Source organism: Xiphias gladius, chromosome 9 (assembly GCF_016859285.1).
Source record: "Xiphias gladius isolate SHS-SW01 ecotype Sanya breed wild chromosome 9, ASM1685928v1, whole genome shotgun sequence".
Lineage (NCBI taxonomy): Eukaryota > Metazoa > Chordata > Actinopteri > Istiophoriformes > Xiphiidae > Xiphias > Xiphias gladius.
Genome location: NC_053408.1, coordinates 3,456,632 through 3,482,397, shown reverse-complemented (window position 1 = coordinate 3,482,397; position 25,766 = coordinate 3,456,632). Strand labels below are relative to the sequence as shown.

At 41.5% G+C, this 25,766-nt stretch overlaps 2 protein-coding genes across 2 annotated transcripts; one reads left to right on the top strand and one right to left on the bottom strand.

Moving 5' to 3' along the window:
- Positions 1 to 648: 648 nt before the first annotated feature.
- On the bottom strand, positions 649 to 9,663 carry kctd2 (potassium channel tetramerization domain containing 2). Its single transcript, XM_040135766.1, has 6 exons — positions 8,960 to 9,663; positions 6,721 to 6,829; positions 6,518 to 6,609; positions 6,201 to 6,296; positions 5,019 to 5,144; positions 649 to 4,159 (listed from the first exon to the last, which is right to left on the bottom strand). The coding sequence occupies exons 1-6, from the start codon at positions 9,344 to 9,346 to the stop codon at positions 4,130 to 4,132; spliced, it is 840 nt and encodes a 279-aa protein (XP_039991700.1). The 5' UTR covers positions 9,347 to 9,663; the 3' UTR covers positions 649 to 4,129.
- Positions 9,664 to 11,956: 2,293 nt separating this feature from the next.
- Positions 11,957 to 25,207, top strand: tubgcp2 (tubulin, gamma complex associated protein 2). Its single transcript, XM_040136194.1, is given in 20 exon segments — positions 11,957 to 12,025; positions 13,258 to 13,412; positions 13,770 to 13,898; positions 14,107 to 14,283; positions 15,254 to 15,363; positions 15,365 to 15,664; positions 15,794 to 15,835; positions 15,924 to 15,977; positions 16,065 to 16,210; positions 17,746 to 17,935; positions 18,078 to 18,223; positions 18,332 to 18,512; positions 18,610 to 18,790; positions 19,926 to 20,098; positions 21,367 to 21,495; positions 21,587 to 21,707; positions 21,912 to 22,055; positions 22,270 to 22,386; positions 22,646 to 22,809; positions 24,757 to 25,207. Coding segments are annotated over 19 exon segments (2,730 nt in total). The 5' UTR covers positions 11,957 to 12,025; positions 13,258 to 13,262; the 3' UTR covers positions 24,833 to 25,207.
- The last annotated feature ends 559 nt before the right edge of the window (positions 25,208 to 25,766 follow it).

The window sequence follows — 25,766 nt, the reverse complement described above, 5'->3', positions numbered from 1 at the left end:
GATTTTCCATCTTGTTAACTGTCCTTTGATCTCTTCCGGGGGTCCCGACCCCTCCCCTCAGGTTGGGAACCACTGAACCGCGCAGCCAAGGTAAGATCAAACTGGGTTCACAAAGGTGACGGGTACAAATAAGTGCTTTAAAGGTGATTACATACATCTAAAAAAAAAAAAAAAACGGGATCATTGGAGCTGGCTTCAGCATGAAACTCAAGAAAAAAGAGAAAAAAAGAAAAAGCCAAATAATGGCGAGTTTATAGTCAAATCGATTTCTGATAACAAGTGCACTGCTGGAGTTTTACTAAGATAAACGCAGAGGAGGAAAACCTGCTTCGACTGGTCTACCCTGCCCCCCCCTCATTCAGAAGTAATGTAAACACAATCCAAACCAACCATGAGTGTTTACAGCACAAACAGACACAATTTTCAATCCCCAGGAGCGTTGGGGGTCGTGGGTGGATTTAGTTCAATGCAATGGCGAAAAGAAAGCAACTTTTTTATCATTTTCATTTCGTAGTTGTGTACAATAAATCTTAAAATAATGCAGGGGATAATGGATTCGTTTGGCTTGCCTCTCACTGACACACTAAGTACAGAAAACCAAGCTAAAGACCGCATTATACATTTTACCTCACGTAGGTGCCTCCTGGCTTTTTTTTTTTTTTTTTTTTTTTTTAAAGGTATGAGAGGCACCGTATGATAGGAGGGGGAGAACAACTGTGCACAACACAGGTCAAAGGCACAACACCGGACACTGACGAAGGGAAACAACACCCAAGGTGCTTTGCAAAGGCCCAGAGAACAACGAGGGAGAGAGAAAGTGCTCCTCAATTAGACGTTTGGGCATCTTCAGCAGCACACAGCCTGCTCACGACTCCGACTGGAGTAGAATAAAAACTGCACGACACACAGAAGAGGAAAAAAAATAAAATAAATGAGAAATTAAAACAACAATGAAGAAGTCACATCAAAGTTTTGAGCTGCGAGGCCTGACTGAACACGGTCAGAGAGCATGACAACAGCAAAGGTACACTTTTTTTTTTCCCATTAAACGCATTCTTTTTGTTCATGCTTGATATAACATAACTGCATCAAATATGCTCTTTGTACAAAGGGTTGTGTATCAAAATGATCAATGCCAGTGAGAGGTGTCGGTCACGTGCGGACTGGATGCCCCTCAGCTTTGAAGGCGCAGTGATTAAAATGCGAGTTCAGTCTGCACGATGGGTAACAATGAGATGTTTCAATTTTCCACCTGATATGTGTAAATATGGCTCAAACGTTGCATCAAGTTGCTCATATAACAAGGCTGCACTCACACCAGTAACAACATTATATTCACATTTGCTGACATTTAGAATGAATTCATCTTTTTTTTTTATTTACTGCAGTGCGAACGCCACAAAAGTTCACCACTTTCTTCTTTTCAACTGTGAGAATTTGCTGCTTTTCTCCGTTGTACATCAATGTAAACTGAATATTTTTGGGTTTTGGATTGTTGGTAGGACAAAACCGGACACGTGAAGACGTCATCTCAGCTCTGATAGGCTGTAATGAGCATTTTTCAATATTTTCTGACAATTCTATAGACTAAGCAATTAATGAATTGATGTGAAAATAATCATTTGTTGCAGCCTTATAGTTTAGTGACTGCTTAGGGCTGTAATATATGATTATTCTCATTACTGACTAATCTGCTGATTATTTTCCTTGGTCAACTGATCATTTGTTTCGTCCATGAAATGCCAGAGTAGTGAAAAATGCCAAATGCAAGCCCCCAGAGCCCAAGGGGACGTCTTCTGTTGTCTCTGCTTTGTCCGACCAACCGTCTAAAACCCAAAAATATTCCATTTATAAACGATATGAAACGGAGAAAAAAGAAGAAACTCCTCGCGCGAGAAGCTGAAACCAAAGAGTGTTTGACATTTCTGACTGATAAATGCAATTATCAAATAATATAAAAAAAAATAAAATTGCTGATGAATTTCCACAGAACAACTAATAGTTTCAGCCATAGTTACTTGCAGCTTTGGTAAATGCACATTTTAAGTAGAAGCTGATTTGGTTTTACTCACATATTACTTATGGATAATATGAAAGCTTATATTTGTATATGTTAAACCTGATAATCATTAATTTTCAGTATAAAATCAGAGATGTGGAACCAGGCTACTATGTACTGGATTTGCATGTTACTCCAATGTTGTTACAAGTCTTAAAAACAGCACTATCACATAGCAACTTAATGTCAAGTATATTTCAGGGGAAATATACTTCAGCCAAGGTAGCGCCCGTCTGCTGGCACGGAAAAAATGTCACATAACATCTGAAATAAAGGCTCCCCTCTGAAGCTCAGAAAAGCTGAAGACACTTCCCATCTGGCAGGTTCACTGACAGCATGTAAATTTTCTGCGATAACGTAGGCTCAGGTATCTCAGGGCTTTAAGCGCGAGGAGCACAATTCAGCTTGCGCCAACGGTTGCTACAAGTGCTGCAGAATGTAAGACAACACAGTCGTTCTGGGTGTTAGGTTGAGGAGCGGCAACAGAGGCAGCTGCAGAGCGAGTGAATATTGGCATGAGAGCAGCACAAGGCCAGGCAGAGAGGGGTGTTTCAGGGTTTTGAGGCAGCATACAGACTGGCCACAGTCCAATCCCGCGCCGCGCCGGGCCGCGCCGGGCCACGCCGCGCCACGCCTGTGTGGACAAATGGCAACGACAGTAGTTTTCCTTGTCCCTAATTACAATTTTAAGATATGCAAGAGATCGAAGTAGGATATTAAGGAGAAAACTTAGTGAAAAGTTTTTTTTTTTTTGAGGAACACCACAGAAAACGTGCAGCTGAAAAACTTGTGATATTTCAGTCATGGACAGAAGCAGAGAGGCACTGCATAAACATACTCACACCCACGTCAGCGGGTGGGAAACCCTCAGGAAAACTGGTTATGAAAAACTGATATTTCCTCCATTATTTAAATAGACTCACCCACCAGAATATGTAAATATATGACAACTATGATACAGAAATCAATAATTACACCATTTGCATTCAATTTTTCATATAATTTCATCATGTAGCCTATATAGATTTATATAGATTCCTCACATGCCTCGACAAATTGTACACGGGTGTAGTCTTTTTGAGTCATTTGTGTTGTTTTGCGCTAAAATATCCCAAATTTTTTCCCCGCGGGAACAGATCAAATCGAGCCCGAGAACAGGAGGAGCAGGATGTCGTGATTTTCCAGCAGCGCCGCCGAACCAAAACAGGGCGCCTGTAAGATGAAAATCTGTCCCTCGTTTAGGCTGTTCCTAAAGACTCGAGAGAGTAGAGGAAATGCTGCACCAGGCTGGCTCAAACAGAGAGACTGGACCCTGCCTCATGCTGCTTGCAACTGCTCCGTCTTATCCTCCACCTCTGGACCTCCTGGCCCGGTTTGCTGTGCCGCGACGTAGCTCAGACGTCGGCCGAGGAGTCTGGCGGCGCCGACAAGCCGACGGCGGGCAGCCAAGTCTCGCTCCGTTAACAGATTCGGGTAAAGAGGGAGGCTCAGTCAGTGGAGCTGTGTTCATTCCTTTGTGTCCTTTGAGAGTCCTGAGGAGATTTCTGCTAAGTCGACAGCCAAACGTATAAGAGCGAACAAGTATCCTGTCTGTCGACAGTGACGATGATAAAAATGTCGATGAAGATGATGATGTACAGTAGGTCTGTGCTGAGCGTCCATCCGCCGACAACAACAATCAGCACCGTAGCCCGCGTCGCCGTGACACTGACCATCAAAAAGCTGCTATGAGGACAACCGCTCGCTTGTGATCTCTTCCGAACTCCCCCTAAGGTGTTGCACAGCCCGCGGCGGAGGAGAGGAAACGAGAAGACAGGTCAGGGTCGTGTTGCAGCGCTGGAGGAGAGGGGGGCGACGGGGAGCCCCCGCTGTGGAAAGGCACACCAGAGGAGGAGGGAGGGAGGGAGGGAGGCAGGGAGGGGGGTGGATGAAGATGATGATGATGATGACGACGACGAAGGTGGCGGTGACGGTAGACAGGCGGAGGGGGGTAAACTCATGGAGAAAATGTTCATGTTGTCGTTTTGTTTTTGTTGATAAAGTGTTGTTCAGCTCGGGAGCTGGGCCTCTTCACATCCGCGAGCCTCGCTCTTGAAGGATCTGCGAGGACAGAAGGAGAAGTAAACCGGGAGCAAGAGCGACATCGACACGGATCCTTTAAAGATCTCAAACTGAAGCTGACTAATGTCTGTTGTCCCAGTTTTGTGAAGGTAGTAAAAAAAGCACAATGCTAGAGGGATCAGGTAATATTTTGGGTCATTTATCAAGGAAAAATTGCAAATATTTCCTCGACCCAGCCTCTTAAACATGAGGATTTTCTGTTCTTCTCTTTTATATGATCGAAGGTCTTTAGGTTTTGAAGTATTGATGAGAAGCCCTGATGGCCATTTTCCACTATTTTGTCATATTTTATAAACTGAACAATGAATAAATTAATCAACCAGATTAATCAATACAGAAAAGTATTGTTATTTTCAACCTAACTTGTGATATTTCATATTCTTCTCCATTACATTTCCGCCATACTGCGTGACCCCTAAAATTAAGCAACATCTGCTTGCAACCCCTCACCACATGTTGCAAACGTCAGTGGACTGGTAAAGCAGCACGATTTTCCCTTCTCAGATTGTTACATTTAATGACTTTAAAGACCTGAAGAGGTGAAACTAACCCGTATTCTACGAGAAGAAAGCAAAGATTAGATTCAATTCTGAAAAAATAAGATGATTTCCTGTAGCTGACTGATGTTTTTTTCCCCCTTTCCTCTCCTGTTAGTCATCTCGCAAGCCCTTACATTTATCCTGCCGCCACTCGAAGGAGTACGAAGCCCCAAAGTTGGGAACCACTGTGGCTGCAGGCAGCGGGACGGTGTACGTGGGACTGAGTCAGAATAAACTTCAGTGCGTAAGAAGAAAAAACATAGAGTAGTGGCAGGTGTATCGCTCGGCAGGTCACTCACCTTGGCCTTCTCGGTGGGCTCGATGACGATGCCATTGGTGGAGTTGTTGAGTTCCCGGGAAACCACACATAGAAACTCCGCTTGGTCCTCGTTGCCGTAGTTATATGAGGAGCCGATGCTTATGAGCTGAGGACGTGTACGGGGAGAAGGAAAAAGACGCGGAATTACAAAGTTACCTCTATGCAAGAGAGATAGTTTCTTGAATTTTTCAGGAATTTCCTGGAGAAAAGAAGTTGAACAACCTTTTTTGTTTTCAAGTAATAAATAATATTATCAGCTGGGGACCACATGTCACACAGCACGTAATATATACAAAAGAGCTATGATTCATTTTTAAATGTCATGAACTAAGTCTGACAGTTTTGATAATCTGATCGTATCTGAGTTTTGTTGCAGATACCAAAACCTTTCCTTAACACTTGTCTTTGAGGAATCCACGTTTTTCTACAGAACCCTTTTCTTCATTTAAGAACACAATCGATCCAAGAACTGTGCCTTAATGAAATGGTCAAAAATTGGGATTAAAATCAAGAACTACAAGGTCAAAAAAATGGGTTAAGAGTCTAGCTACGGCTGGAACAATTAGTCAACTAATGGATCAGTCAATGGACAAAAAAATCAGCAAAAAAAAAAAAGGGAACTATTTTGATATTTAAGCAAAAATGCCAAAAATTCACTGGATCTAGCTTCTGCTCTGGTTCCAAAATGGTAATATTTCCCGGTTTTCTTTGTCAGTGACGATAAAGTCTCTTGAAAAACGAGCAATATGAAGATGATACCTCCAGAGTCCATGTAAAGTCTCGGACTGTTTTGGTGATGGACATTTTACATAATGCTCTGACATCTTTTAGACTACGTGAGTAATTGAGAGAATAACCCGCAGATTAATCAATAATGAAAATAGTAATGGGTCTTAAATCTGACAAGACATTCAGTGCTGACTATCAGAGCTCGGGAGTTTTTGATATTCTGTGCTAAGGACACATCGCAGTCAATAATACAAATGATTTAACAATTTATTAAACTCCCAATCCCTCTACTTTGGTAATAAATGTCTCAGAATCTCATGACAATATATTCTTTAGGCCTGTCTCCAAAAAGAAGCTTAAAACAGCAGCTTTGAAACAACTAAAGCATAAACTAAAACACGAGGAGAGAAAAAAAGAGAAGCCTTTTTTGCACCTGCTCGAACTTCCAACCGTCTGACATGGTTGAGACCATCTGCGTGAGTTCCTCCTCTTGGCACTGTAGTACTCGATACACATGCTTCACAGGGCCCTGAAGGACATAGCGAAAGCACACACACGCACGCGCACGCACACACACACACACACAGATTGTTACTAAAACAACATCAATAATTTTCACACAAACACACTTTTTGCCTGAACAAATAAAAAGCTATTTCGAGTATATTTGTAGTGTTTGCAAATGTATCCGGCCATTCTACTCTCAGTCGTCTGACCCGTTCCTTTTGTTTTGGTCTCTGTTTTCTGCACCTGAGATGTCCGGTTCTCGTTGTCCCGTATCCTCTCTTTCACCAGCCTCACCAGGGATGCGATGTTGTAGAACTCAGCCTCCTCAAGAACCCCTGAAACACAAAACGAATGGATCATCAGACTTCACTGTCTGGTCTCCGCACGCCGGAACAGCGTATTCATTCCGCATGACGTTTGCAGCGGCGGGGATCAGGGCGTTTTACCTTCCTCAGCCAGATTTTTGTCCATGATCAGTTTCCCGTGCCGGAGGTAATTCAGGATTGGGCCGAAGTACGTGGGGTCCCTGTCGATCAGGTAGGCTCCTGTCTCGTCCTGGGGGAAGGCAACAAACAAGAGTTGGCCTGTGTGAGGAGGGTTTTTTCCTCACTTTTAACACCACTTTGTAGAAACTGGAAAATTGGGGAGTGGAATAATGTCCAGAAAAAGAAATAGAAAAAAGGAGAGGCATGACTTCATTACCACCAAAATCCCGAAACTAGAGCCTGACTGACACACTGACACATCGTTCTTAAGTAACAAGCAATTTCAGAGCAGAAGTGTCAAAGATATGTTTGAGTTAATTAGGTGGAGAAACGAGCTCTGCCACTGTATCATTTGCAGGGCGGTGGGCACTTATGGCGTATTTCTTAGCAATACTGTATTAGAGATGTTGTATGATCTTGCTTCTTGTTCCTCTGCACGCGTCATAAAATGGTTATATCAGTATTGCTTGGCTGTGCTTTGTCGTGCGTTGCCACATGTTTTTAATAGTGGATACTGTTGCTGCATTACTGCACTAATACTCTGCTGTTTCCTGTAGCTCTGCGTGGCTTGCGCACTGTCTTGAGGATGCTTGTTTTGTTGCAGTTGCCGTCTCTATGGCTTCCCGTCGATTCACAACATCTCGCCAAAGGGCTGCAGCTGAAAACTAGACAGCTGGCTAACACTCGCACATCTCCAGAAACGCTGCTTAATGCGTGTCGTCCTATTAAATAAAAAAAATCCTTTTCCTAATTCTCAATTCTTTAATAACCAAATTGAAGTAATATCAGCAGATATACTGTCATCTGATTTTTATTATTTTATTTTTTTAAATCTCTCAAATATTGATATCTGTAACCGCCTAAAAAATCTAGCTCTGGTCGGGCTTTAGTGAGGGTCAGTTTGTTCTCGCAGCTGCACCATGGACGCTTGTGAAAATGAAAAAGCGCAAGGTTTCCCCATTAAAATTGTTTAGCAGAGGCAGTAAATATTGAATGACGACCTAAACAGCCAAACGCATTAAATATTTGGTCTTTGCTACGGGAAATAACGCCTCTGCTCTTTTCTCCTGAAGGTTTATGCTTTGTATCATAAAAAGCTATTCATTTTTCCAGGCATTAGCAGAGGTTTGTCTGTGTTTCAGGTGAGATGGCCCACCGCAGCTTTAAAACAGTGTACGGAACAGCTGGGTGCTAATTAGAGCTGAACTGATTTGTGGATTAACTGACTAAATGATGGACAGAAACCTAAGCAACACCTATTTTGGTAATCGATTGGTTACTTGAGTGAAACATTCTCTGGTTCCAGCTTCCCCAGTGTGAGACTTTGCGATATAAATGAACTGCCGGTTGGTGCCTGAACAGAGGATTAAAATTTTAGCCAATCACCAATTATCTCGGAGAAAACAGGGAAACTCATCTTTAAGAACCGAGGCTGGATTACCAAGGGCCCGAGACCCCAAGGGGCCCAAAAAAAGCCAGGTTTGATAAATATCATATGGGCCCATATAATTAAATTAATCGCAAATTTGAAAGAAAATTGCACCACTCAAGTAGAATATCAGGTATCCTCCATCCTCCATCTTTTAGCCTTGTCTTGTAGAGGAGCTCTGTGTCAAATCTGGTTTTAGGACCTGAATTGTTTCAGTTTATATCGGGCTTTTTGTTGACTTGTTTTAAAGTCGTTTTTATTTTGATCAAGTTGCTTTACTTTATCCCTGTTTCAAGTTAGTGACACACAGAAAATGCAGTATTATTCCATCAGAGAGGAAGAACTGTAAGAACTGTTTTCATTATTTTCCATGATCAATACGTCTGACATTATTTCCCTGAATAATCGATCGGTTGTTCATTTTCCCTGAAGCCCAAGTCAGCATATTCTACTTTCTTCTTCGTCTGACCAACAGTCAAAAAGAAAAAGATGAACATTCACATTTGAGAAGCTGGTACCAGGGAATTTTTTGACATTATTGCTTAAAAATTGACTTAAATGATGAATCAAAGTCGTTGCCAGTTAATTTTGTCCGTGGAAAATGAATTGATCCACGGATCATTTCTGCTCTAAGCGTTGGTTGGTTTCTGTCATGTTAAAATCTGAACATACATTTGTTATTTTGCCTTTTTGTCGTTTTTACGAGTCTAATTAACGATTAGAACCACAAACACAGACATTAGTGTGACTTCTGTGAGCACATGGACTCACTTTGTCAGAGTCCAGGTCGGGGTCTTCCTGACACAGTCGGAACAGGAAGGATTTGGGGTCCCTGCACAGCGTCTGTTTGGTTGTGATGAAGTAGGTCCCACCGACGTTGAGCCGGACCCAGCGTGAGCCCGGCTTGTCCACCGGTTCGGAGGGGGAGCCGGGGTTGCTCTTCACGGGGAACCCGAACACCGACCGTCCTCCTCCTCCTCCTCCTCCTCCGCTTCCACCGCCGCCGCCGCTCGACACCCCGCCGGGACTGAGCTGGCTGCTCCGCGGAGGAACCATGAGAGTGGGCGAAGCCAGGCGCACGGAGCCGCGGACATCGCGGTGCTCGGGCTGCTCTATGGTGCTAGTACCGCTCGGTTCCACAACATGCAGTTCAGCCATGTTTTTTTTTTTTTTTTCTTCGCCTGGAAAACACTCACAGCCGCACGATTAGCTAACGACACACTGCGGGGAAACAGCCCCTCTCCACGGAGTTGTAAACACGGCGAGTTTATTTTTCTCCGACGGGGAGGCTGGCATCAGGGCGTTGCTGCTCACACTCGACCGCCTCTGCCCCCAGCGCCGAAGATTAAGACACAAATATGACTATCAGAGGCTGTACAACGTTAGCAGCATCGCGTTTAATGGTTTCTTCACAGGATAAATTGGTCATTCTTGTCTATTCAAACGTTAATCACAGAAAGGCAATCCTTCCGGGTTGTAACGTGATTATTGTTTACTTCCGTCATGTCATGGTTTTTCAAAATAAAAGCTTTTCAAGTAGATGTAAAGTTTTAATTCCTGTATTTATCTGAAACATTTTAGAAACAACAACTACTACTACTACTACTTATTATTATTATTATTGTTATTACTATTATTACTGTTATTATTATCATGATCATTATTATTATTATTATTATTATTATTATTATTATTATCATTATCATTATCATTATTATTATTATTATTATTATGCAATGCAAATTTATTTATTTATATAGCACATTTCATACACGAGGGCGATTCCATTATAGATCAGTTATAAGCCATTAATAAGAACAACTTTTCGTTTGCCAGGGTGTGGAAAATCCTCCTCCAGCATGATACTCATGTATACTATTGCCAATATATACTAATATATACTGTATTATAATTATTAGGTATTGGTTCTTAACATACTAATATCAAAAAGCAACATAATACATAGATAGGGGTAGATACACAATGGAGATGATAGAAAAATAAATAAATAAAATAAAGTAAATTTCAAAAATGTACCTTTTTAGGTAAAGGAAAGATACACTCGTGCAAATCCCCTGCACTATGCCTGTTTTCTTTATTACCCAGTTGTATTAAATTGGCAAAACAGAAGAGACTGTGTTACTGTCCAACTGGCTGTAGAATAACTTTACATCATCAGAAATCCTGCACTTGTCTATTACTAAAAAATGATTGAATTGACGTGTAAAATGGCTTCATGTAAAAAGTTATAAATATACAGCCGATTGTCTGGGAGAGAAGATATTTTTTATTGGATTACGGAGCCTGTTTTTTTTTCCAAGTGGAAAGATCAAAACTGAGATTGTCTGTGTGAAGAGTGCTTATAGTGGGAAAAATCATGATTCTCCATTGATACTGTATCTGATATAATGCTTGCCTGCTTCTCCTGGATTTTATCTGACTGGATAGTCCACCTGCATTTGAAAACAATATATGGTTTGGGGAAAAAAACAAAACAACAATTAGCAATACGGTTAAAGTTAAGTTGTGTTTGTCTGTCAAAAATATCAATAACATAAAATAAAAGACACAGATTTCAGGTAGTTTGACTCATCAAACAAGGTTAGAGCCTAAAACGAATTGCAACATGATGATACTTACCCCCATCTTCGGTATCTTAAAATTGACACAAAGTAGTTCAAATCTTCAAAGACGTAAATCATTTTCACATCCTGTGTTATATGTGCGGCCCGCTAGATTTTTTTTGTCTCTTATGAGCCCACTTCAAATACACATGAAGACCTACAATGTTGACATTTGCTGTTTATCTTACATCTGAATTACAGATTTGTCATTTCTAGTCTGCCAGTGTTTCAAGCAATCGAGACCAAAGGAATTCAAGTGGATAAGCCACAAGGACCACAGCGGCTCCGTAATGACCTTTAAGCAACCGTTCACCTGCTTTTACTGTGACACAAAGGCATGGCTTGTTCTCAGATTGCGTGGTGCTCGCTCAGCAAACCTGCAGTGTTTATGAAGGAGGAGATATGGCTGAAGGAGCCAGAGAGGTATAGGTTCTGGTAGGCTTGGTGAAGGCCATTCAGTTCAATTCAGTGGATACATTTTCTTGAAAAACTGGTTATTTACTCTTCTAATTAGTGTAACTGAAAGTTATGTCGACTGAAATGATGGCTCTGAAATAACTGCATGTATAGTGTTCTTGGTGGATGCTGGGAAACATCTGGACAGAAGGCAGGAGGGGAGGATTATAGGTTTCGGATGGTGGTGATTTACTGACTTTACACATTTGTAACTGAATGTTAATCTGTTCAGTTAATCAGTTAATTTTTTAGTCTATAAAATGTCATAAAATAATCCAAGATGACGTCTTTAAATGTTTTGTCTTGGTAACGGTTCAAAACCCAAAGGTATTGAATTTTCCAGGCATTTCTTTTTCTTTCTTTTTTCTTTCTGTTTCCTTGTGGGAAAGGAAGCTGGTGTGCTGCTAACGTTTTGACGTAAAGTTGATGGGGCACGAAATGGAATGACACCGCAATAAAGCTAATGTCATTAATTCAGTTCACTGTACTTGTGCTGTTGATAAGGGCATGGAAAATATGGCCAAACATTTGCAGTAAAATTACAGCTGTATTGAGAGGAGTGTAGTGCTGAACAGTTGCAGCGTCATATTTAACCTGTGGGGGGCGGTATTGCGCTGTTACTCCGTAGATTACAGTAGGAGAAGAAGAGGAATTTGACTGGCGGTGGGCGCGTTGTTGCTGCTGCTCCTGCTGCTCCTGCTGCTCCTGCTGCTCCTGCTGCTGTTTGCTGTTGTGTTGCTTTGGACACGGCTGACAGGTAAAGCCTCGAACTGGGTTTGACCTGTAATAAAGTTTATAATTGCCGACTTACATTATTTTAGCTGTTGAGCGAACGGTATAGTTTCTTTCAGAGTAAGCTAGCTCCCAGTTAGCATCCTCCAGGCTAGCTATGTTTTTGATTGAAGTGGCTTTTTAGCTAGTTAGCCTGCGAGCCTGCCATAACGTTAACTGCATCGCTGTGAGCTGATGAGAGAGGGTGGTACATGCATGCAAGCTTTAAAATCGCCTGATGATACAATTGTTGCACGTACTGAGCTAAGCTATGGGTGATGTTTGTCACTATGAGCCAGTAGCACCAATGTTGATGCGACCTGTAATGGATATTTGCTATTAGGTATCTGTAGGGCTGGAAAAGTCTTTAAAAGCACCAGTTTCTTAATTAAAAAGGCCTCAGATGTTATTAAAAAGTCTTAAATATTTTCTCTTACCTGCAGTAATTGGCAGTAATCTTGGTTATTAAAAACGTGTCTTGGTCTGATTTTGGGCTGTCTGGAGATGTTTATTTAGTAATAAACCAGAAGTGGGACTATTGTGACAGTGAGTGTTCAGTCATTTTATTGTGGAGTTTTCAGTCAGCACCATCAGACCTGCAGCAAGCACTGTCACTGCACGGTGACAAGGAAGATCATCATCTCATTATAGGGAAAGGGTTTATTTGAACAATAACTGAAATAAATAAATCAGATTTAATTGGTTAATCCGTCCCTTCATTTTATGCTTCTTATCTGGGTCCAGGTCCCATTAATTTAAGTTATGATATCATTAGTAATTATTGATATATACAGCTGGGAATGGCTGAAGAAATGTGATATAATAAAACGTAGTTCTTGGCCATATCACCCCTACTGGTTTTCCAACATACTGCCAATATGACCGTGAAACAGGTATTAAATTTACGGCGGCGACTTTCATTATTATTATCAATTAGCCTTCAATTGCTTTTTCAACTAATCGATTCATCGTTTCGTCTATAAAATGTCAGAAGATAGCGAAAAATGCTTGGCATTTTTGCCTATAAAAATTACTAATACGATTATTTGACTATCAAAATAGTTTTCAATTAGTTTTCCTTTGATTGACTAATCGATTAATCATTGCAGCTCTGATTGAATTGTGTTCTGTGTGGTATTAAAAAGGTCTTAAAAGGTCTTTAATTTAACTTGGAAGAACCCTGCAGAAACCCTGTAGTAATATGTGTTGTGATTTCAGCTGCCATGAGTGAATTCAGGATCCACCATGATGTGAATGAGTTGCTCAGCCTGCTTCATGTCCGAGGAGGCGATGGAGCAGAGGGCTATATAGACTTACTGCAGAAACACAGGACTCCCTATGTCACCACTACAGTCTCTGCTCACAGTGCCAAGGTGGGTAACACACACTTAACAATGCTTTAATACGACTTTTCCAGGTACGTAAAACTCCTGGAACAGGACAAAATTGACCATAATGTCCTGAAATTGATGAGGTATCCTGGAAGGAACTGTTGTAGGTATCACTGGCCCAAAAAACGTGTTGTTGCCAGATGTGCCTCCAACAGTTGGCAGCAGAACTTAGGGCTCTTTTCAAACCTGTGTTTATAGGAAACAGAACAGAGACAGACTTTAAATCAGGTTTGACACTAAGTATATTACTATGAACATGATTTGTCACACCTCTTGTGTAAACAAATGTGTTTATTACTGTGGATATTCCCTTCATATTGGCTGTTATTAAATTTTCAGGTCAAATTAGCAGAGTACTCTAAAACCCCTGAGGACTTCTTGAGGAAGTATGAGGAGCTCAAGTCCAAAAATGTTCGCAACCTCGACCCTTTGGTCTATCTTCTCTCCAAACTCTGTGAGGATAAAGAGGTAATAAATCGTTTACAAGCTGATAATTATATGGTTTTGTTTGTTATTACTTGCTAATCACATTTATCTGTTTCACCCTATGGTGTCATGAATTGCTTGGTATGAATTTGAAATCATTGTGATATAAAGAATGATTGCTGCGTTTTCATACGATTGTCATTTGTGATTGAAATTATTGTATCGCATCTTTGTTGCAATACTTTGGTAGACGCTCCAGTTTCTGCAGCAGAATGCCAAAGAGAGGTCAGAGTCGTCAGCAAACACAACGTCAACCACAACTACCAGTTACTCTCTGCCTCAGACCAGCACCAAGATGTCCATGCAGGAACTGGATGAGCTGCGAAAGAAGCTCGGCAACGTGACGGCCAGCTCCAACGCTCCTCTGGTGAGCATTTCCTGCTCAGATCCTGTATGTCTGAAGGCTAGGTTGGCCCAGGAAAAACGCCGTTGGGTGTGACTTGAAAGAAACCAATTTTTCAAACAAAAGCTCCATCCAGATAGGATTTATTTCTCTTGGGAGGTTGGTTCATTGTAATAATACACATAATGTTCAGTGATCCTCGATTACCTACTGTTAACTAGCACAACATCTGGTCCTCCCATAATTTAAGTCCCATCGGGAGCGACATTTTTCCATTTTTAAAATGTATCTCTTGCTTCCTGCTACTGAGTTTTAAGTTTCATAAACATGAGAGCAGTGAGATTGACTCAAAACTATCCAAAAAACAGCAAACCAAAACAATGAGCTAAAGGAAGCTAAAAGGCTCTGTAAAGCTAAAGGGAACTGCAGATTTGGTCATAATTCACATTATCTGTCACATTATACATTGATAAGAATGGCTTTGAACCTGCAACAAGGGATTTTGTTGTCCACGTGGAGGCAGCAGAAAGACGTTCTGAACACAACATTGACACATAATCTTCTTTTTGAGTTGACTAGGGTGATTTTGTTGGCAAATAGTAGCTTATTCACACATCCAGCAGTTACCAAGCAACATAATCATTCATTTGGAGTCGTGTTTGTGTCCAATCTAATATTCGCTCTCTTTTAGCTCCGTTTTTCGGTCTCCAGCAACTGCTGAGGCCAAACACGATGCTATGAGAGCAGTGAGAGTGAACCAGAACAGTAAAGTTGTGCTCTGGACGGATTAACAATGAGCTGAAAGTTGTTATGACGGTCTGTAAAGCTGAGGGGAGCTGCTGTTTCAGAATGGGGTGAAAGACATCAAAGTGTCACGGGTGAATCTGCTGCTGAATAGGAGATTTCAGTTGAATTTCGCCCTGTAGTGGAATCAGTCAGTGCACCAGACGCTGCCTTTAATATATTGGTCTCTCTCTGTGATTTTTGCCCGCAGCCTGCTGAAGTCACCCGGAAGATGCTGAGGGACAAACACAACAAGAAGAACCCCACCCAACCCAACCCAGTGTTTCCTAACTGGGTGTGACGATCTCCCCTCTTCCCGGACTCTCATCTCTGCTATACGTAGTCTGCTGCCAGACACTGGCTCAGTATATTCCTTTAATATTCCAGCAAATGACCTTGTTTGTTGTTGGTGTTGGTGTTGGTGTTGGTGTTAGTAATGGCGTTTTCTACCCTCAGGTACGATGCCCATGGCTACTCAGGAACAGGCTCTGGTGGAGGATCTGCTGTTTGTCCTGATTGGAGTTGATGGGCGAGACATCACAGCTCAGCCTGTACTGGGGAGGCAGAACCGCTCCTTCATTGTTGATTCGACGCTGGACATGTCCATCAAAGAGCTGCTGGACACATGTCCATCAAAAGAGTCAACAGAATATTACCAGTCGATCAGACATTCCACTATAATAACACGTGTGTGTAAAAATGTCTGACACACACCATATATCTGACTGTCACAGAAGAAGAAGTATTAAATGCTGTATTTACCAGTCGCATCGTATTACTCCACTATAACACGGTGAGTGTGTAAAAATGTCTGACACACACCATATATCTGACTGTCACAGAAGAAGAAGAAATTAAAGAATGGCTGTTATAGTAGACAGTTTCATTGAGGAGAAGTCGTCCTTTGAGTACGGCCAGGTGAACCACGCTCTGAGAGCGCCATGCATGAAGGGACCCTGGGAAAGGAGTACCTGATGCTGGGCAGTCGCCCTTGAGAGTGCGCCAGGTGTGACCACGCTGACCGCGGCCATGAGGACCCTGATGAAGGAGTACCTGATCCTGGTCACTCAGCTAGAGCACCTCCAGCGGCAGGGCCTGCTGTCCCTGCAGAAGCTCTGGTTCTACATCCAGCCCACCATGAGGACCATGGAGATACTGGCGTCCATTGGTAGGAGTCTGAACATGAGCAGATTTCTAACCATTCAATGTGAATGCCAGCCTTTCTATCATTTGTGCTAATTTCGAACGTCTTTTAATGTGCAGTCTTTCCTCTAGTTTGAGCACCTCCTGCCGTCTTCTGTGTCATTTTGATGAGTACAGTATACTGGCTGTAAATGGCCACGGGAAAGAGGATGGGTTAGGGGCTGAGTGGACCACATTAACCAGGGTGTTTTTTTTTTTGTTTTTTTACAGCTTCTTCCTAAACTTTTTCATGATCAGAGATTTGTCAGTATAATGGTATACTCTTGGTACTGGCGCTTGGTATAATGCTTTAAAAAGCTCCACCGGATCAGTGTAATGTATGATTGAAATATATTAGTTTAAAAAGTAGCAATGTAGGAAAAAAAACAAAAATATTTACAGTGCTTTGCAAAAGTTTTAGGCACTAAAAGAAGAGTGAAAATGCTTTAAAAAATAATGGCATGAATAGTTTTTTTTTTATTAATTAATGTCATACAAAGTGAAGTAAACAGAAACCAAGTTCTCCACACTAGAGCCAGCAGCAAAGTTACTTTTGCTTTCAGCCTCGTGTGTTGTTGCTGTAGATAGCTGTTTGGTAAATACGTCAACACATCCCAATAATGTTTATATCATATGATTTGCATGCCTGTGTTTAAAACGTTTTACGTTACGGCAAACCTCTACTGAAAATGTTTCAGTCTATATAGCACTGTAGGAAAATTAAGTTAAAAATATTCTTTTAGTAGACATGTACTTAACTTTTAACTTGGGTATGTAGCTTCATGTGGAAAGCACGAAATATGCCTCTTTTGTTCCACATCACCTTTTTAAAAACCAAAGTATTTCCTGTCAGACAGCAGATTAAACTTTTCTTTCGTCAACCAGCTGGTTCTCTTTTTGAAGGTTTCTCTCATCTCGAGTTAAATGCAAACACACTTAGGAGACACTTTTTGTGTTTTTCGTGGGTTATTTATAAGATGGACTACACTTTTTTAGTTTCTTGAAAATTATTTTTTAAGATAAATGAGTTACTGACAAGCCCGACCTGTTTTGCACCTACATCTGTACATAAGCAGATACCGAAATGCATGTTAACATCGGCTGATCAAGTTTGGAAAACATATATTTAGTCCATATTGGTGCATCCCCTAAGTTAGACAGTTGTCCACGTGAACAGCAGCTGCTCATTTGAACCACTAGAGGGGGATCTGAACCCGGTCTAGAGGGAAGTACAGCACTGACGAATTGTGCTCAGATGTGGACAGTTGCTGTTGTACTAAGTTAACAAAATAAAAATAACAATGTGGGAAAATTCTTTACAGTTTGTCTCAAAGAAAGTCAACATGTTGCTCTGTCTTCAGTTTATTCCACAACACTTCCAAAAAAAATGCCTTACAATTATTGCTCAATATTTCAATTCTGCATATGCAGCCCCTCTATTAATTAAGCATACATTTTACCAGGAAACGTTTTTAGACAGCTTTCGTGAAACGAAATAACCTTTTTCTGCTACATTCACAGCTTCCTCAGTGGACAAAGGGGAGTGTATGGGTGGGTCAACACTGAGCCTTCTCCATGACCGAACATTCAACTACACCGGTGACAGCCAGGCTCAGGAGCTGTGTCTCTACCTCACTAAAGCAGCCAGCGTCCCTTACTTCGAAATACTGGAGAAGTGGATCTACAGGGGCATCATCAAGGATCCATACAGGTACCGCTGCTCTTAGAATATAGACTAATACTAAGAATCATGGTCAAATAGCGACACACACTTAAACACTTATACCGCTGTATCTGCATTGAGATTATGTTTGATTTAATAACGATCTTGTCCATATTTTCTGTACGCACAGCGAGTTCATGGTGGAAGAGCACGAGCTGCAGAAGGAGAAGATTCAGGAGGACTATAACGACAAGTACTGGGATCAGAGATACACCATCGTGCAGCATCGCATTCCCTCCTTTCTACAGAAAATGGCAGACAAAATATTAAGCACAGGTAAAGAAAAGGACACAAAAAAACGATCACAACATTTAAGGGTCTTCTAAGAAAAAAAGTTGTTTTTTTTTTTTTATTCCTTTCTGCATTCTCTGATGAATATTTTAGGAAAATACCTCAATGTGGTGCGGGAGTGCGGCCGTGATGTGACATGTCCTGATGCTAAGGAGGTCCTGTACACCCTGAAGGAGAGGGCCTATGTGGAGCAGATCGAGAAAGCTTACAACTATGCCAGCAAGGTCCTGCTGGACTTCCTCATGGAGGAGAAGGAGCTGGTCTCACGCCTGAGGTAAACAGTTCATGTTGTTTGTTGTTTAAATGGAGTGACAGGAGAGGTTCACGACAATGACTCTAAAACTATGAGTGCCTGTGTTGTTTTAAATTAGATCCATCAAGCACTACTTTTTGATGGACAAAGGTGATTTCTTTGTGCACTTCATGGACCTGACGGAGGAAGAGCTGAAGAAGCCAGTGGATGACATCGTTCCCCCCAGACTAGAAGCCCTCCTGGAGCTGGCTCTCAGGATGAGCACGGCCAACACAGACCCCTTCAAAGACGACCTCAAGGTGGGTGGAAATAAGATTGTATAGCTCTGTGTACTCTGTTAGTTGTCTTGCATTGACATTTACTGATCAGAGTTAGACGGACAGGATCATAAGTATGACTCTGTGGTGCTGCAGGATGTTAAACGTGTTAACCGAATGAAAAATACTGTATGTCCTTCCATTAAAGCTGTATTTGTTAGTAGCTCCATCTGCTGGTCACAGTGAAGATGGATCATTTTTCTGTAGTTCTGACGGATGGATGCAAACGAAAAAGAAAACCTCCTATCCTGTTAATTTAAACAGTTATTCCAAGTACAGTAGATACATTAAAGCTGCTATTATCAACACTTTTAAACTGACAATTGCTAGAAGGACTACTTGTGTGTGAGAGCGGTTGCTTGTAGTGACAAACTCGCAGTGAATTATCACCAACTCCATTATTCCTCTCGGTTCGTCTGAGCATTTGAGCATCTTTCAGCTTTTAGCTATTTAGGTCCCAGTCTGGGGGTCAGGACCCCAGCGAGGATTTGCAAGATATATGGATAGTTTAACCTGCCCAGGCGTCTGAAAAATATGAAAATAAAGTGAGGAAAACAATTTGCTCTTTGGTTGATGTGGTCAAAATTGTGTTGTTTTAAGGGGTCACAAGCCAAAAAGGGTTGGGAACCACTGAGTTAGGTGATAACGCAATATGTTCTTCTCCTGGATTAAAATGTAATAAATGACTTTCGTGTACTAAGTCCTGCTTGGGACAAAATTCTCACACTGGGGAGGATTATACAATTTATTTATTCATTTATTTATTTTTCCTCAGAGTGTGAGTTCACTTATGCCGGCTCAGAGTTAACTTACAGTGTCAGGTCAAGTTTATTTGTAAAGCCTGAGACATGTGTCATGTTAGAAACTGAACCTGGAAAAAAGCAGAAGAAATCTCAAGATAGAAAATCTGAGGAAGAATGGCAACTACAACTCGAGAAAAACGAAACAAAAACTTTCGTCAGCAGTCCATCCATTCTTTCATCATACCATTACTAATCTATTAAGTTCCAGTGTTGTGAAGTCCAGTAGTCTTCCTTTGCTCACAGACTTATGTCATGATATATTAGTCGTGTTGTTTCACCTTATGATGTTACAACTTCCTCTCCTCTCTCCACAGATTGACTTAATGCCTCATGATGTCATCACTCAGCTGCTGCGGGTGCTGGCCATCGAGACCAAACAAGAAAAGGCCATCATCAACGCGGACCCAACAGACGTGGCCCTGAGCGGGCTGGAGGCCTTCTCCTTCGACTATATCGTCAAGTGGCCGCTCTCGCTCATCATCAACAGGTTCAGAACTGCCAGTAGATGTTATATGAACTTGAAGGCTTCCATCACTTTAAACTTAATAATCTACAACCAGTTGCAAGCAGGATTATTAATTTCTCAAACTCAAGATTTGTCAAGTGGAACCCACACATAACTCAAGATTCAACCATGTAAAACTAAATAATGAAAAGGCTCAAAAGGATTATTTGAATTCCCACTTTTGAGCTTCCTAAATATGCATGTAGTTGAAAAAAGCTGCCTCAGTGTGCTTCGAAATTTGCGTTTTCCAGACAATAATAAAATTACTGAAGCTCTGCTATGGAACAGAAAAAAAGCAAAACACATCTTGCTCTTATCAAAGTGTTGTGATGATAGGGATCTTTTGTAATTTTGTTTGATATTGTTTCAAACTGCTGTGGATAGAGATATAAACTAGAAAATGTGCTCGGTAGAGCGCAGACCTCCACCAAGGCCGACGTCAAACAACATACACCAGACTTCCAAGGAAAAAATGGAAATTCAAAATAAACGATCCAAATTGGCTCAGTACTTTTTGCGTAATCCTGCTCACAAACCAACAAACAGACCAACAAACGGCTGATCGCATGGTGGAGTTGACGAAAGCACAAAAGAATATTCAGCTTTTCATTGATGCAGGTGTCCTTAAGGGATAGGGCTGTTGTAATTTTACATTTATTGTCAACATGATAAGATAAAAATGAAAATGTGTCTCAGTACTTTTCTATTTATGCACTCTGTCTATAGCCATCAGCCCCAAGCTCATTTGTTCTTACCGAAGAAGAAAGTCTTTAAAAATCGCTCACAAATATTTAGTTAAATTTAAAAAAAATGCTCCGTAACACCCTGAACAGCTGGTCATGGTAGTTCTTATCAAATGTTCCTCATTTTCAGCTGTCGACCGTTAAACGTTTGGTGCTCTAGTGCGTAGTTACAGCAGCAGGAAGGTGTGTGTTGGATCGAGTGTAAATAAACTACAGTGTGTGTGTTCATGGTGATTAAGGAACATGTCACCCAGTGCAACAGTGTGGCTCACTGATGTCTTTTTAATAGTTTTTGGAATCATTGGAGCTCTATGGCTCAGAGGAAAACGATATATGAGGCCTTGATAATCAGATAACGGTTATTAGTAGCAGACATTCATTGTTGGTTTTGGTCTTTTCATGAGATTTGTTGACAAAAAGAAAGATGTAGAGTTTTTCCAGCCTTGACACATTTAGTAAAAAAGCTGTAATGTGTGCAACGGTGGCATTTTTGTATTCGTTTTCCAGGAAGGCACTGACGAGGTACCAGATGTTATTCAGACACATGTTTTATTGTAAACATGTCGAGAGGCTGCTGTGCAACGTGTGGATCACCAACAAGGATTTCAGGCAGTACTCCTTACATTCTGCCAAATGGTGAGCTGATGTAGATTTTAATGTGAATGTAAGCAGAAATGTCAACCAGAAAAATGTCCTCATACACCGTGTTCTGACTACCTGTGCGCAGGTTTGCTGCCGCATTTGCGCTTCGGCAGCGCATGCTCAACTTCGTGCAGAACATCCAGTACTACATGATGTTTGAGGTGATGGAGCCCACCTGGCACATCATGGAGACCAACCTGAAAACAGTGAGTGAATCCCGTCCTGATCACTGACTGTTATCCTACAAGCGCTGCGGGCTGACCTTTGATGCGTTGTCGCCGCTGTTACCGTGAGTTGGTTTTCACGGTCCGATGACAGGACGCTGACAGAACACAGTTAACGAGGCACACAGGTGTCAGAAAAATTGCGATCTCGGCCTTTTTGTGCTGACCCCCTTTCTCCTTCTCCAGGCGTCAAACATTGATGATGTGCTTTGCCACCACACCAGCTTCCTGGACAACTGCCTGAAGGACTGCATGCTGACCAACCCTGAGCTCCTGAGAATCTTCTCCAAGCTCATGTCTGTCTGCGTCATGTTCACAAACTGCATGCAGGTTTGTGAACGTGATGATAAGAACAAAGTGTCCTCTGAAAAACAACCAAAACAGCTGCTGCTGTTTCTGCCCCTGGACTTGCGATGTCTGTATTTTTTTAACTAGATCTGTACACAAATGTAATATCCAGGTACTTTAAAACCTGAAAATGAAACTAGCAGGTTCCAAATACTTGTACTAAGATGTTTTTGGTTTTTTTACTTGACTGTTGTAGCGGTTCACTCAGAGCATGAGGTTGGAACGCCTCTCTCTGGAGCAGGGGACTATGGATGGGCCTCCCACTCAGAGCGAACACGCTGAGGAGGCAGAGAAGAAGAGGCTGACCACAAAGGTATTTCCAAAACAACTATTGCCATGACCCCCCCCCCTCCCCATAAACTAATATTTGAACAAGTATGCTGTGTACTGTAGGAAATGTTCAGACCTCTGCTTTGAGTTTCAGAAATGTGAACATGTTATGAAAGGTCAGCATTGCATCAAAACCAGAAAGTATTCCAACTATTTAATAACTGGCGCACAGGAATACTCCAGGCTTTGGGTTTGACTTGTCTCATCATAGCTGATTTGTTTTCATTCTTTCACTTTATCAGTTTTTAGCTGAGCACGTGGACGCCCTCCAGTCAGACGCGGGCTTTGAAGCCACCATCAGCAAGTTTGACAGTAACTTCAGCATGCTGCTGCTGGACCTGCTGGACAAGCTGAGCATCTACAGCACCAACGACTGCGAACACAGCATGATCAGCATCATCTACAGGTAAAACCGTAGGACCACAGAAAGGTGTTTTGGTTTTTTTTTTGCATGTTTACGTTACTACAACTAGACATGGCTCAAGCAGATCCTAAAGATCGGTATCGGGGCTGATCTGGGCATATTCTTAATGATTCGCTTTCAAAAACCTGATCCTTTCTTTACGGTGCTCTAGTGTATTGTGAAAATTGTGAATGTGAAAAACCACTTGGGTGCACCGGCGCATGAGTGACTAAAGGTCAGATACCGAGGGTTAGCAAAATACACGGATTCCCTGCGTTCTGTCGCTGATTATCATTAGCAAAGAGCACTATACCACACACCCATTTTTTAGCCTGTGGCTTTGGCTGGTTCAAATGAAACGTTGGCGGCGGCAGATCACATCAGTCGTCGCTGATTTACGTTCGCTCCCTTAGTAACTTTATAGCAGGGCAACATTAAAATGAAATAGCCAGTGTCTGTACTCAGCAAAAGATCTATTGTGAGGCAAGACCCTCCCGTCTGTAACACCACTGTACAATAGGAATGGACGGAGAGTGTCTGTAGTTTTTAACAGCTGCCAACATGGTGGTGCGTCTTCTCTCTAGCTGATCGCGTCACATCAGTAATTTAAGCTCATCTACTTAAACCGGGACTTTCAGCATGTGGATCAAGTAGCTCGTGAAAACTAAGGCGTGTCAGATTAAGTGGCTACACCTCATATTTCAATGTGTCAGTTACATATATAATCAACATTTAGGTAAATATAAGCATCGGATCGGACTCTTTATCGGCAGAATCCTAATATTAAAGGACTCGGATTGGAATCGGGGCCGAAAAAAGACTCCACTGGGAGTCACTCCCTAACCACAGCCATGTTCCAAAGCAAACCAGTGTTTTCATTGGTTAATTCCTACCTTCCATGCATTGATTTTTTCCATTCATTTTCGTATAAACATAACACAGGCTGGTCCGAGTTGATGTAAGTAAACCATTACAGTAGGCATCGCATCTGATTGCTTGGAGTGCATCTTGAAAGTCTACACTCTCTTAGTAGGTGATGATAAAATGACCTGAGTGTGTTGGGTTCCTCTCGGGTGATTTTCACAGGGTAATGTAACAAAAAGAGACCAGTGGCCACCTGGAAGACTCAACAATGCATTCAACCATACAGTTCGCCCACATGCAAGCCTTTAGAGCCGCACTTACAAACACTTTTCGCACTAAGAAGGGATCACGTGTGTTCAATATGAAAGGGGTCTCCCGTACTGACGAGAAACATCACCCAGCTTTTTTGGCCTCTCTTAGCTTATTATATGGGTTTAGCCCACTCCACCCCATTCTCATTAACCTCGTTTTCCAGCTGCTAGCAGAGCACTGAGCAGCCAGATGAAAAAAGCCAGATGTTTTTCTCGGGAGGTGGTGGAGGCCAAAAGCAGAGATAAAACGAGAGTGAAAACTGGACTCGCATTGATCAGCTGGACACACTTCATGTATGCTAGGCAACTGTTTGCCATTGAGTTTACCATAAAAACTGTATAAGGTGATAATACGTCAGATATTGTGTTTTCAGCTTGTTTGGCTGCCCCCACATGGCCCAAAAAAAAAAAAAAAAAAATCAATTAATGCCGCTTTAAAGGTTATGATACGGACAGGAAAGGTGATAAAAAAGATGATACTGGCTAATGTAACATACTTGAATCACAAATGAGCTGTAAAGGGCTTAATATTTTCAATCATAGCTGATGGCAAAACACCCACAATGTCCATGTTTTATGACCTGTTTTACAGTGCAAGCATTTACATTTTTTGGTCGCATTAACAAATATGCTCTACAGTAACTGTGGAGTTTTCTCTGGAGCAGTTGTTTTTTGTCCAATAAAGACACCAGTTTGGGTTAAAAAAAAAAAAAAATCGTAATATCTTTGTAAATTAGTCCGATAATTTGGTGACTCCGCTCTTGTTATTCCACAGGCTGGATTTCAATGGATTCTACACTGAGCGCCTGGAGCGGATGGCCATAGAGCGGAGTCAGAAAGCAGCAGCGTAGCATGTTATGCCATTGGGTGTGTGAACGATCACCCCGCAGTGAAGACGTCCTTTCCTCATGCCTGTCCATCGGTCCCACGCCAGCCGCCCAGATAATTACCATACAGGCCCTTCGGGCTGTTGATTCAGAGAGCTGATACTTAAGTGTTTATATTACATATTATGTACTTAATGAGATGTAGAGTTAAAAGTCGTCATGTTTGCAGCATCATTTCAATGCTTCGGGTGTAAATTTGAAGACCTCTGTAACTTATATGTTTATTCTGCTCTGAACATGTAAGTCATATGACACTCCTTATGGGTAACTTATTGTACCTGTACAGTGAAAATGTATGTTTGTATTGCGCTTCATTAAAACGAGACTTTACTGAATGAATTCTGGCTCTTGACCTCTGCCTTAACTAGGCACTGTATTTGACTGGTGCCACGTTCCTCCAGGTCCCCGCTTGAAGAAACAACCCTGCTTCCGAGAAGCAACACAATATGTTCATATTTATTATTATTTTTTTTTTTTAACCATTTGAGCTAAATGAGGCCTTTCCAATGTTCAAGGTGACAACTTTATCATTTAATGGTGCGCTTAAGTGTTGTGGTCATTTCCCAGTAGAAGATTGTGAATTATTGGAGATTGCCAGGAAATCAGCGTCAAGTTAACGTAACCAGAGTCATACCGGAAATGTATTGAGAAGGATTTTAAAAATAAGAGCGTAAAACTTTTGTCAAAATGCAATATACTACTTCATAAAAAGTGTTTTTCATAATACGCTAATTCAATTCAAAGTAACTTTATTTCGATTGTAGAATGTTTCAAATGGACCGTTAGACTTTACAAACAGCTCCAGCTCTTGCTTATTTGTAGCTGAAACCAGAGTTCACGTGTGCGCCCGTTTATACTAGTCCTTTGAATGTGTTTATCGTGTTGTTATAGTTTTTTA

Excerpts from the sequence above, each read along its gene's own strand:
- kctd2 (XM_040135766.1), bottom strand. The coding sequence starts at position 9,346 with ATGGCTGAACTGCATGTTGTGGAACCGAGCGGTACTAGCACCATAGAG. Across the intron at positions 6,297-6,517 it reads ACGAGAACCGGACATCTCAG|GGCCCTGTGAAGCATGTGTA; the intron begins GTGCAGAAAACA and ends TATGTCCTTCAG. Across the intron at positions 5,145-6,200 it reads ACGGTTGGAAGTTCGAGCAG|CTCATAAGCATCGGCTCCTC; the intron begins GTGCAAAAAAGG and ends ACACGTCCTCAG.